The following is a 13,804-nucleotide window of genomic DNA, read 5'->3' on the forward strand; positions in this document are numbered from 1 at the left end:
TTAAAAAGTCTGGTGTGCTGTTGTTAAATACTTTTTGTTAAAATAAGTTTCCCCCCTCTACAATAGACCGAGAGTGCGTGGGCTGAAGAGTATGCTGAAAAGAAGAAAGGGTCTCATAAACGCTCATCATCCTGGGGCAGTACAGAACAGCTTAAAGAGGTCAGCAAAATGTGATGGAAGCAGGAGTTTGGCTTTTCCAATGTTAGTTCCTTAAAGTTGTGGGATGCAGATATCATTTTCCTGGTGTAGGGAGGGTGTGTGTGTGTGTGTGTGTGTGTGTGTGTGTGTGTGCGCGCACGCGATGTCTGTGTGAGGGTATGTGTGCCTGCATGAATGTGTGAAAACCAGAGGGTGATGCCAGGTGTTGGCTACTTTCACTATGCCTTCTTGAGAAGGTCTCTGACTGAAGTTTGCTGACTGGCCAGTGAGCCTCAGGGGTCCATCTGTCTTTCTTCCACCTCCTGTTAATCCTACTGAATGACAACAAAGACCATAACCCAGTTTATTTGATCAAATTAAGCAAGATTTATTTCCTGTCTGGTGGGGTTATTTCTCTAAAATGGGGCTTGAAATATTTTTGAAAATAAAGCATTGAATGTAATAAGAAGTGGGGGCTTATATAGCCCAAAAAACTGAAAGGCTAGAGGGCTTTTCCAGAGTTAGGGGATTTCCAGAGAAATCTTGGTTATGTAGGAACTTAGCTGAACTTTTAAAATTATTTGGCAAAACATCTTATCAGGGTACATTCAACGTATGAGTTAGTTCTATAGGGAAGAGAGCATGCCAACTTGAATTTTGCAGCAAGCAGAAATAAACTTGTTCTGTCCTTCTAAAAAACATAGCTTGCATCCATTAATGTAGTCCAGCTGGTCAATCACTCCCAGCACAGGGGTCGTCGATGAGCATGGGCACTGGAGAGCTGCAGTCACCTGTTTAGTGCTTGTGTAGCAAGTATCTTTTTTTTTTTTTTTTTTCTTTTTTTCAGAGCTGGGGACCGAACTCAGGGCCTTGCGCATGCTAGGCAAGCGCTCTACCACTGAGCTAAATCCCCAACCCCGTGTAGCAAGTATCTTAAGAGCTGAGTATACCTTTCTCCTGTTTACTTGAGAAATAGCAACAGAAAAGGTTGTTACTGTGTTGATTTGGGGTGGGGGGAAGGCTTGAAGCCAGACATTATAGAGTATACCTTTAATCTCAATAGTCAATGTATTAAGGCAGGAAGTTTTAATTGCTGAGTTTTGGGTCTGCCAACCCCCCCCCCCAAAAAAAATAAAATAAGATTTGAACAGAAAATGTATGTTATTAACCTGATGTTGCAAATTTTGCTTTAATAAATAGGAGAGTTTGTATGTATCTAGAAATATATACAGACATCAGACTTATAAAATTAGTGTGATTAAGAAGCTGACATGATAGTGTTTTTGAAATTTAGTAACTTGATTAGGGATAGCTTTATGTTATTGTTTTTTGTGTATATAATTAATGTCACTGCAATTAACCCATAATAGAAGTAAAAGAGAAAAATTCAGTCAAAGGATATAATGAGGTAGTCATTAAAATTGGGTTTGTAGCTAGACAAATGCCTTTGATTTCAGCACTTGGGAATGGGAGAATCAAGCAGGAGAATCAAGAGTTGAGGGCTAGTCTTGATATGGTGGTTTGTGTCCCCCATAATCTCATGCATTTGAATACTGTGTTCTCAGTTGGTGACACTGCTGGGGGATAGGTTTAAAAAGTGTGGTCTTGCTGGAGAAAGTATGTCACTGGGGATGGACTTTGAGGTTTCAAAGTCATGTGCCATGCCCAGTTTGCTCTCTGCTTCATGCTTGTAATAAATGATGTAAGTTCTCAGTTTCTTGTTCCAGCCACTGTTTTGCTCCACCGTCTGATGGAATAAAATTTTGGTGAGAGGGGTAGGAGGTACTCTTGGCAGACCTGTGCCAAGCTTTGCCCAGAAGAAAAACATTAGTGTAAGAGCTTTACTGGGGGAGGGTGGGGACATGACAGAGAGAGAAATAGAGGTAGACAAGGGATGCCTTGAGGGGACAGGAGACACACACACACACACACACACACACACACACACACACACACACACAGAGGGGAGGGGGAAGGCATGCATGAGGTGGCTAGGGGCCCTTTTATGCACAGCACACACCTGGTGTATCTCGTGGATCCCCGAGAGCAGACCAGTAGGGACACCTATTTGCTAAACAGCGTCATGGCCACTATTGCTCTAGAACTGCAAGCTCAAACTTACTTTCTCCTTCTGTATTATCTTGACTCATGATATTTTATCACAGCAAAACAAAAGTAGCTAATACACTTGGCTAATGAGATCCTGGCTCAGAAAACAACAAATTGTATTTGATATGTAAAGATTTTATTTTAAGTGTATTTTATAGTTTGGCGTTCATCCTGTTGCTGTGATAAAACACTTCAACCTAAAGCAAGTTGATGAAAAAAGGTTTTATTTGCTTAAGGTGAGAGAGAGGAGGGTAGGGAGAGGCTGAATATGAAGGCAGGAACAAGCTGATCACATTTCATCAAAACAGGGAGAGCAGAGTGGAGTATGTCTATAAAAGCTCAAAGCCTGTCCCTAGCAATGCACCTTCTCTAGGAAGGCTTACCTCTAAGAGGTTCCATAACTTCTCAAAACAGCACCCCCAACTTAGGACCAAGTGCTCAAATACATGAGCCTATGGAAGATATTTCTCATACAAATGAACACACTTGGCTTGATTTGTAAATATTTTAAATTTTACATTCATAAAGGCAACAAGAGAATAAGTTATTTCTAAGAGCATAATTTAAATGCTGAAAACTTTAATACTTGAGAAACCTCAAGACTAACAACAATGTTAAATGTATTTGTTTTTCTTTAAATCTGTACATATACATGTGAATATATGTATAAAATACCGATCAATTAGATTTTGTAATATGGTTTAAAATTTCATGTACTAAGGATGAATTTATTGGTTCTTTCATCAAGAATATGTTTTTGTTTTGTGTGGAAAACACTGTTTCTGCCTGTTTTTCCTTTCAGATTGCAAAATTACGCCAGCAACTGCAGAGAAGCAAACACAGCAGCCGTCACCATCGAGATAAAGAAAGGCAGTCTCCATTCCATGGCAACCATGCAGCTATTAACCAGAGCCAGGTAAGGAAAGAGATTGGCTTCTCTTTTAGGTCGTTTGTACTCGTTTAGGATAGAATGTCCAAAACCATGTGTGTAACAATGTTTTAAGTACTAAATCACAGCCTTTCTCCCTCCCCCAAATTCACAAAATAGTATTTTATCTAGGAGGTTTACCCAGTTACAGTTTTAAAGTATTTTTATTTATTTACTTGGGGACTTTTTTTCCAGATAGGGTGGGTCTCTTTACACCCTATCTGGAAAAATTCCTGTCTTGGAATTCACTATGTAGAGCTGATGAACTCACAGACACCCACTTTCTTCTGGCTCCCAAGTTGTGGGACTAAAGTCATCCCCATGCTCCCCCTGTTACACATTGCGATTGAACCCACTTTGCTGAAGCAGGGTATTTCTGTAGCACTGGCCATGGAAAAGACCTTTTTCCTTTCTTAGTTTCAGTTATATTATCTGAAGATTGGGAGGAATGGCTGCTGTCTCGATGTCTTTTTCTTTTGGGAGGGAAACAAATGGCTTAGATCCCTATGGAGGGCAGTAAGTGACTTGTCCATAGAGCTTTCTCTGTTTGAATTCAAATTCGCTAGAGTTTCTTGGCAAGAAGAGAGCAGGTTTATTTCATATTCTGTGATTGAGTCTTTCAGTTCCCCAAAGCAAAGCTTTGTGATTATGGGATCCTGAATTCAGTTTTCTATTGGAACAGTAGGATGATTAGAAGTCTGGTTCTGTGACTTTTAGGACATATTTTAAGACTGGGTTAGCAGATGGAAGCTAACTGCCCATTGATAAGTAAAGTTTTACAAGACGTAGACAGTTTTGTTCTGTATACATTATCTTTGGTTCCATTCTTATGAGATCATATGAGATCAGGCATGTTTAAGGTGATATGGCCGTGAACCTTTGGCTCCATTCTTAATACAACAGTATCGTTGAATAGTTGTAACAGAGACTATCTGACCCATAAAACCTTAGGTCTTCACTGTTTGAAGATCTATAGAAAAAAGGTTTGCTTTTTATTCTTACAGTTGTTAATATGTGTGGGGTTGTATGCATTAAAAGGGCTGCAGAAGTGGCTTGGCGGATAAGGGCGCTGACTGCCCTTCTAGAGGTCCTGAGTTCAAATCCCAGTACCCACATGGTGGCTCACAACCATCTGTAATGAGATCTGATGCCCTCTTCTGGTGTGTCTGAAGACAGCTACAGTGTACTCATATTACATGAAATAAATACATCTTTTTAAAAAAGAAGGAAGAAAGAAAAGATGATTAAAGAATAGTTTTTAAAATAATTTTGATTTTTGTAAATTTATAGTTTGGTTTTAGTTTCTTAATGGCTCTACACCAAGTATAAGATTATATTTAAATCAAACGATTAACGGGGTGTGGATGAGCGAGTGTACTGCTCTTGCAGAAGGCCCAAGTTTGTTTCCCAGCACCCAGCTTGTAACTCTAGCTCTGGGGAATCCAGTGCTTACACCTTCTCACGTGTCTACTTTCAGGCACATACTTATTGGAAGATACACACAGGCACACAGACAGATAATTAAATGTAAAATAAAGCTTAAAAAATAGGAAAATGGGGGTTGGTGATTTAGCTCAGTGGTGGAGCGCTTGCCTAGAAAGCGCAAGACCCTGGATTCGGTCCTCAGCGCCGAAAAAAAAAAAGAAGAAAAAAAAATAGGAAAATGATTGGATTTTAATGTCTTAAAATTATACAAGTTAGTTTTAAGAAACTTTAACTGTCAACAAATACATGTAAATTTTAATATGTAATAAAATGTAATAACTGTTAAAAGTGGCATATTAACTGAAAACCAACATCTTTCTGATTACTTTACCAACCTTGTCCTTTCTAGCTCATCCACAACCGCTTTAACAGTGAGGGTGCTTTGTGTTTATTCCCCATCATGTGTTTGCTTCAGGTCACTTCAGAGTTAAGACTGAATTTTATCAAATTACATGGTACCTTGTAGGAGTTGATAAAGTTTTGAAGTGACTTTTGAATACCAATTTATTACTGGGAGAATTTTTAGCTAGTTATACTGACAGAAGGCTGTAATCTCAGTATTTGGGAGGCTGAGACAGGAGAGTTATTTGTAGCAAGAGCTTTCTCAAACCTAAATGGGGTAGGCATTATGATGCACCCCTTTAATCCTAGCACTCTGGAGGCAAAGAAAAGATAAATACAGTCAGCAATTTGTTTGTTTTTTAGCACAGAATCCACCTGCCTTTGTCTCCTGAGTGCTGGGATTAAAGGAGTGTGCCATCACATCCAGTTTATACTCAGCAATTTTTAAATTGAAAAATTCTTCACAGTATTGTTCCTTAAAAATTGAATTTCCTAGGGTCTGGAGAGATGGCTCAGGCGGTTAAGAGCACTGACTGCTCTTCCAGGGGTCCTGAGTTCAATTCCCAGCAACCCCATGGTGACTCACAACCATCTGTAATGGAGATCTGATGCCCTCTTCTGGTGCGTCTGAAGACAGCTACAGTATACTGACATACATGAAATAAATAAATCTTTTAAAAAAAAATTGAGTTTCCCTTTTGTGTTTGGAGGCAAGGTTTCTCTGACTAGGCCTGGAACTCACTCTGTTGACCAGGCTAGCCTTGAACTCACAGAGGTCCACCTGCCTCTGACTCCCAAGTTCAGGGACTAAAGTATGCACCACCACTGCTCAGCTAAAATTGAATTTTCTTCATAAAAATTACTAAGCTTAGTCTTATGAATTGGCTCAGAGTGTAGCATGACAACCTGAGTTCAATTCTAAGAACCCACATGGTAGAAGAGAACCAATTCTTATAAGTCATTCTTTGATCTTCACATGTAGACACATACTCTCTCTCTCTCTTTCTTTCTCTCTCTTTCTCTCTCTCTCTCTCTCTCTCTCTCTCTCTCTCTCTCTCTCTCACACACACACACACACACACACACACACACACACACACACACACACAATGTTTAAAAAAAGAAGAATGAGTTTGGCTGTGCTAGCCTTTACTACCAGCACTCAGGAGGCAGAGGCAAGGAGATCTCTGATTTGGAGACTCACTCCTATCCCCATTCCCATCCTCCCCAAAAAGAAAATTTATCTTGACTCTTTATATTTGACAAATAAAATACCTGCTTGATTGTCTTGTGTATTAATTTTGACAGTTGTATTAGTCATATTGATGTTTATTGAGACTCTCAGAGCATATTAAGTTATTGATATGATGTTGCTTAGGTAAGTTCTCTCTTTAGTGGAAAAGAAGTATATTATCAAGACTAAATATTAAATACTTAACCATCTGATGGTGTTGTAGGAAAAGTAGCAATAAAGAAATAATCTCATGTCCCTATCAAATCTTATTTTTGAGGAATGTAAGTAAGTAGTTAGTTGTAATAATGTACAATGAATATGTTGATAGGAAGAGTTCACAGTGCAGGGGTATTTCTCTGAACGGAGGATGAGCCATCCAGAAAGGCTTTTTCAGAGAAAATGTTAATCTGGTCGATCCTTGAAATAATAGTTGAGTTAGCCCACCTAACAGATGAAGTCATGGCCCCAGTAGGGTGGTAGTAAATGATTAAGAGATTAATTGGGTTGGGGATTTAGCTCAGTGGTAGAGCGCTTGCCTAGGAAGCGCAAGGCCCTGGGTTCGGTCCCCAGCTCCGAAAAAAAAAAGAACCCCCCCCCAAAAAAAAAAAGAGATTAATATCAGGCAGACCTTGATGTCTTCACAGATTAGTTAGTAACTTACTCTGACTTCATCTTCATTGTACAAAAGAACATTTTTTTTTAATGTTGGAAATGAGACTCATGATCTCAGATGCATTTTATAGTGGCATCTGTAGGCTTAGAATATATGATGAATTTAGTAGAGGATAAATAATACAAGCCAGGAATCATTTAAAGAATTAGAAGTGTGAGTAAGGAATCAGAATTGACTTGGAAACTTAAAACTGGTGAGAAGGTACTAACAGTTGAAGTCTTTTGAGCTGCTTAGTTATAAGTAACTGACAGTTAGGAGGTGGTGGTGTTTGAACTGTTGAACTGCTTACTAAATGATACATGTTCTCCTCAGGACTTGTGTCATTATTGGCAATTAACCTTCATATTGCAATTTAATACCATTAAATCTCATTTAATAGAAAGTTGAGACCTTAAGAGGCCAGTTATCTTAAAGGTCAATGAGACAGGCTTGGGTTCTAACCTAGACATTCTGACATGAGACTCTGAGTTTTCACACTTTGCTAGCTGATGGCTGCCAACATACAGTATAGATGGAGAGATGAATAAAGGCTGGGGCCATGTTAGCCTCTGAGTACAATTCTAAAAATGTATCTAAAAGTACACACAGAAGTTGAGTGGAAACAGGGCCCTAATATCAGGTCGACATTTTAGATTTGTGCTATGCCTTGTCTTCATCAAGAACCTTCTGACTGCAGGGTGTGGCAGTTAATGCAGACCACAACTCTCAGTGCATCAAGAGTAACAGAAGCACTTAGCCTTCAAGAAGACAGCTTTGAGCCTCTAAGAACATTTTGGAAGAGGGATTGGAGAGATTATAAGAATCAGGATAATGTCTACTTAAAAGATACCCTCTGGCTGGGGATTTAGCTCAGTGGTAGAGCGCTTACCTAGGAAGCGCAAGGCCCTGGGTTCGGTCCCCAGCTCTGAAAAAAAAAAAAAGAAAAGAAAAAGATACCCTCTGGGCATGACACAGAGTTTGGGCTTCTGAACCCACTGAACTGGTTATCTGCATAAAGCCTACTGACTCTGGACCCATCCACATTTCATTGTGCAATGGTGAGGAGCCTATAAAAGCCCCCACACCTCACTGAGGGACTTTTGGCCATTCATGGTTGTTGAAGGAAGGGGTAGCATTTTTGTCAGTGGTGTAGCCACCCCATAAGTTGCTTTTGCTTTTGTGCAGAATGAGTCACTTATGCTTAGATAAAAACCACATTACTCTAGGTCACATACAAATGGAGGCATGGGTTAGGGAAGGGGCTTGTTGGGTAGAAGGGTTTCAGCAGGGAAAGGGGTAGATGAGAGGAGAAAATGGGGTATCAGTGGGGGGGAAACTAGTAAGATAATATAAATGTATCAAATTGTCAAATAAAAAAAACAGTGGGGGAGGTGGGAAGCAAGTCAAAATGAATGGAAGACCTACAAAAGCTACAACTTAAATCGATTAATAGAAACAGGCCTCAGTGTAATGCTGGATTAAGATGGGGCTTCCAGTGTAGCATTACTCCACCCCCCCAACACACACACACACACACACACACACACACACACACACACAAAGAAAAAGTATATAAATTGTCACACCAGAAGAGGACATCGGATCTCATTACAGATGGTTGTGAGCCACCATGTGGTTGCTGGGAATTTAACTCAGTACCTCTAGAAGAGAAGTCATTGCTTTTAACCACTAAGCCATCTCTCCAGCCCATATTTTAAGTTTTTATACAGTGTTTAGTTACCATTCTGTTGCTGTAAAGAGACACCATGACCAAGACAACTCTTAGGAAATATTTAACTGGGGCTTGCTTAAGAGTTTTAAAGAGATAGTCGGTAATCATCATGCTGGGAAGCAGACAGGAATGGCACCTGAACACTGAGAGCTTTCCAGATGGCAGATAGACAGACACTGGGCCTGACATAGTAACACATTTCTTTCAACAAGGCCAAACCTTCTAATTCTTCCTAAACAGTTCCACCAATGGAGGAACTGTTAAATATATGTTCCTATTGGGGGGGGGGGGTGTTTTCATTCAAACCACCACATTCCAATTGTCATGTGGGTATCTAGAGAATGACATGTTGCGCTGCCTGATTAGAAGCCTTAAGTGGGCCAGAATCTACTGAAGTGTTAGCTTTGAGGAGATTGGGCAAACCGTAAGCATTTTTTTTTTTTTATTTTCCAGAGTACAGATCTGATGAGAGGAATTTTTTAACCTTTCTTAGCTGTCTAAAGAATTCTCAGCTAATCTTATAACCTACTTACATTTGTGTGTACTGACTTATATTTAGAATTCACATTATTGCAAAAACCTCTTTTGGTCCAGGAAAACAAATTCTTGTTATTTAATTCCCTAAAAGGGGTGGAATGGGAGGTGATGCCAGAACAGGAAGGAAGGAAGGAAGGAAGGAAGGAAAAGGAAGGAAGGAAGGAAGGAAAAGGAAGGAAGGAAGGAAGGAAGGAAAAAAAGGAAAAGGAAGGAAGGAAGGAAAGAAAGAAAAGGAAGGAAGGAAGGAAGAAAAAAAATATTATAAGGAGTAAAATAAAGGACTACTGCTCATGTTATCTTCAGTAGTTAAATTAGATTTAACAAAGAAGTCCTTCCTAGGTAGCTGGGTGAGTTCATTATTTCTAACCTTGTGACAGACAGCTAGTTAAGTTAAACTGCTGGTTAAAACCCCTCACTCAGAAGAGAGGTGCACAGGCCTTACAAGAATGACTTACGCTATATTTCCTTCTCTGTTTCTCTTTTTTCCTTGGTTTGAGACAGATTAAATGTTTGATAAATAGTTACTGCTAAGGAGTTATTAAGAAAATCTTTTTGGGGCTGGGGATTTAGCTCAGTGGTAGAGCGCTTGCCTAGGAAGCACAAGGCCCTGGGTTCGGTCCCCAGCTCCGAAAAAAAGAACCACAAAAAAAAAAAAAAAAAAAAAGAAAGAAAATCTTTTTAACTTCTTCCCCTGTCTTGCTGATAGGAAATCTTAGTAAAGAGATAGAGGGAGTTGGCCCCTCCACTGCCAGGGTCCTGTGTGTACCTCTCTTACCATGTCAGCTGGGAACTCTAATGCTTCTTTTACTAAACAAGCTTATTAATAATGTGTCTTTATGCTTCTATAACCAAAGGCCAGCTTTTGCAAATACTGTGGCATACTACCTTCCCCTTACAGTCGTTCCCTATTCCTGTAATTTAGCAGTTGTAAAACAAACACGTACTGGAAGCCTGAAAACAAGCATAAGGCGTTGTTTTTGTTGTATGACAGTTTGAAGAAATTAGCAGGAGGAGAGGGGTAGAAAGGAGAGGAGGACACAATTGGTTTAGAACTGCTGTTTATAGTCTGTGTCCTGAGTGTTGAGATTGCTCTTAGCCTTCTCTGTTATGTTACCATGTCACCTCATTACACATGATTTGACCCAGTCACAGGAAAGCTGACTGTGTCTCAGAATGTCTGTGTGCTTCACTGCAGGCCAATGAGTCCTGGGCTTCTCTTCTCTATCGTTTGAATGGTTTCCTCTCCAGTCTCTGTTTTACCTTTAGAAAGGTTCCTTCCGGGGCTGGAGAGATGGCTCAGCGGTTAAGAGCGCCCGACTGCTCTTCCAGAGGTCATGAGTTCAATTCCCAGCAACCACATGGTGGCTCACAACCATCTGTAAAGAGATCTGATGCCCTCTTCTGGTGTATCTGAAGACAGCTACAGTGTACTTATATATAATAAATAAATAAATCTTTTAAAAAAAAAAAAAAAAAAAAAAAAAAGAAAGGTTCCTTCCTCCCATTACTCATCCATCAGAAGCAAAGCCGTGTTAGCTTTCTTCTTCCCCTGCCTTGTTCCTAAAGTGCCTATAACTGGGAGCTTTTACAACTTTATTTAGGGCTGAAGAGATGGCCAGGAGGTTAAGAGTACTTGCTGCCCTTCTGGAGGACCCAAGTTCAGTTCCTTAACATCTATGTCTAACTACCTATAACTCCAGCTCCAAATGATATGACCCCCTCTCTGAACTCTGGGTGTCTGCACTCACAGGTGGGCATACACATAATTCTAAAAACAATAAAACTTAAAAAAAAAAAACCTTTTGCTTAGTCTTACTTTGGAATTTCACATCTGTTGGGAAGGAAATAGGGTAGTAAAACAAAAACTCTTTAGGAGTTAGTGGCAGTCCTTAGGAATGTTAAGACAAACAGTGGGTAGCCAGCTCTAGTGACTAGCTTCATCCTGCTTCACAGCAGTTACAAACAGGACCCAAGTTCAGTGACAAGGCTGGAGACATGACTCAGTGGTTTAGAGCATCTGCTGGCCCCTGCACACACTCGGTACACATTCACATAAACAGACATGCACAAACCAATCAATCAATCAGTCAGTCAATAGTAAGTATCTTTTTGAAGACTAAGTGAGGGCCTGGGAGGGAGGTTGAGGTAGGAGAGTAGAGAGTACAACAGTGAACAGAAGAATGTATAGAATGTATAGAACAGTAGCATGTGCTGCTTGCCAGTCTTGTTACCATTGGTGTTGGTGAGAAAAGTGAGGAAGGTAGGCTCTGTTCTTGTCAGTGACTGAGAGATGTCATCTACAAGTCTTCCATCTGTAGATGAAAGGTATGGTGACATAGACCTCTAATCTTAGCACTCAGATACTAAGGCAGGAGTATTATGAATTTTACTCATACTTGACTTAACCCTGTCTCAGTTGTTGGGTGCTCCTCCTCAGCCCCTCCCCCAAAACCCCATAACCCAATTCCAGAAACAACAAAAAACCCACCTATTGAACATAAGATATTTGGGGGCTGGGGAGATGCTCAGTAGTTAAGAACGTCTGCTGTTCTTGCAGAGGACCTACATTTGGTTCCCAGTATACACATGGTGGCTTACCAAAGGCTATAACTGTAGTTCCAGGAATCCAGTGTCTCTTCTGGCCTCTAGTGGCTTCCACATGCACATGATGCATATTTGTGCATGTAAAAATAAGTAAAAATTTAAGAGAGACTCCATTTATGTACATACGGTATTGAGATTGAGGAGTAGAAAAAGTAATTAGATATAAAAATAAGGGGCTAGAGAATGGCTTGTGGTTAATATCACCGGCAGATCTTCTGGGGGAACCCAAATGGCAGTTTTCAGCTGTTAACTCCAGTTCCTGATGCCCTCTTCTGGCCTGTGTGGGCTCTGCATGTATGTAGTACACATAAATGCAGACAAAGCACCCATAAACATAAATAGAAATAAATAAAACATTTTTTAAAAATAGAAATTAAAAATGAGTAAATAGTATAGGAGAAGCTTGGGGCAGGGTATGTGAAAAGATGTGTGGATAGAGGGATTTAAATTAGGAACGCTGGTTAAGAAATAATGTGTCCATAATGGGCAGAAAAGGGCCAGGGGTTCTTCCCTCATTTCAAAACCATGATTGGGATGCCGAGCCTCTCCTTACCTGTGAAGGAAGCTACCTGCCCAGGAGGTAAGATGCTGAGCCCTGCCTTGCAGGCGAGAGCCCTACACTCACAGTCACCAAGAGCTGCTTCAAAGTAGATTCCCTTTGACTTATTTCTCACAGATTTCCTGTTTCCCAAGGAAGCTTGTACTATGTTTGATGTGTTTTTGTTTTGCTTGTTTGTTTATGTTAAAGATGAGCAGCAGTAGAAGAAGAAATAAAACCTCATTCTAAGTTTGAGTCAGACAGTAAGATTACCTACTGACTGAAGCTGGAGGTAAATGCCTGGAGACCCGGGAGCTTTTGTCTCCATGTCACCTCTCCCAGGTGAATGAGAATGAGCTAGTCATAGATCCCAGACCAGTGTGTTAGTAGATGCCCTCATAAACCCTGTTTTGCATCTTGTTAGGAGGACAGTTAATGGTCTATAACTATTTAATCCATCACTTAAAAAAGTAACACTGTGGCAATGAAAACACTTTTGGTAAGAGAAAATCAGAGATGGACTTGCAAAAAGAAAAACATACTTTATACTTTTCTTTTGAGGTGAACATATGTGTGTGTGCGTGCGTGCGTGCGTGCGTGTGTGTGTGTGTGTGTGTGTGTGTGTGTGTGTACATGTGTGTACAATGAATGTTACGGGAAAGTTATCTGCAGTTATGCTGTGGGTTCTACACTGTGAATCCTGTCTACTGAACTCCATTGTTAGCCTTGGTGACAGCCACCTCACTGGCTTTCATGTGAAAGCATGTCTGAGGTTGATATTCTTGGAACATTTGCCATTCTCTTAATGACCTCTAGTCTGTGACGGTTGTCGGTACATTTCTGAGTCAGTCTTGACTGTCTGGGCTTAAGCATTAAATTATATTTCGTATAACCTAAGGTGCAGATTTGGTTGCTCTCAACCTGTTGAGGTCTGTGGGTGTCCTTTGGACTTGTTTTTGAATTACGCCACCTTGAAAACTTTTCTCCATCCTCTTCACCTTCGCTTAAGGCTCCTGCTCCAAAGAGCACGCTCATTCCCGCTGGCCCCATCACCAAGTCCTCAGGCTCCCGGTTCCGGAACAGTGTGGAAGGGCTGAACCAGGAGATCGAGATCATAATCAAAGAGACAGGGGAGAAGGAAGAACAGCTGATTGTAAGTAGCCTCCACACTCCGAAGTCTTGCTGTGCGCTCCAGAGCTCTGAAACAGTCCACATTCTGTTGCCTGTATTTATGTTTCTTAGTGAGAGTATGAAAATTTAGCTTTTATAAATGAATAAAAGTAAAAGCCTTTGACCATGAAGGTAATTGGAGAATTTTAATTTCTTTTCATTTCATGGGACGAACGGCTGGGTTTTCTTTTGTAGCAAATATCAGAAGGGCATGTATATCCTCCTCATTTTGCTATAACTCCCTGTAACAAATTAGAGTTAGTTCTGTGGAGGATAGGGCAGTTAGAACAGCACATTGTTTCTGAGGGGGAGCCCGCCCGCCCCATGAGTGTCTG

At 40.4% G+C, this 13,804-nt stretch overlaps 1 protein-coding gene across 11 annotated transcripts in view; it reads left to right on the forward strand.

The window, feature by feature from the left end:
• The window catches only part of Fam117b (family with sequence similarity 117, member B), a 110,115-nt gene that overhangs the window by 39,158 nt on the left and 57,153 nt on the right, over window positions 1–13,804 (forward strand). For 7 of the 11 annotated variants that reach the window (XM_087566678.1, XM_087566679.1, XM_087566684.1 and 4 more), the window contains 3 exons: window positions 67–159; window positions 3,050–3,163; window positions 13,309–13,452. In XM_087566678.1, coding sequence (XP_087422804.1) covers window positions 67–159; window positions 3,050–3,163; window positions 13,309–13,452 — 351 coding nt within the window. Of the gene's footprint in view, window positions 1–66; window positions 160–3,049; window positions 3,164–5,498; window positions 7,832–13,308; window positions 13,453–13,804 lie in introns of those variants that run through there. The other 4 variants (XM_087566680.1, XM_087566677.1, XM_087566683.1 and 1 more) reach the window with 2 other exon arrangements.

The sequence above is a fragment of the Rattus norvegicus genome, chromosome 9 (assembly GCF_021556685.1).
Source record: "Rattus norvegicus strain SHRSP/BbbUtx chromosome 9, alternate assembly SHRSP_T2T, whole genome shotgun sequence".
NCBI classification, from domain to species: Eukaryota; Metazoa; Chordata; class Mammalia; order Rodentia; family Muridae; genus Rattus; species Rattus norvegicus.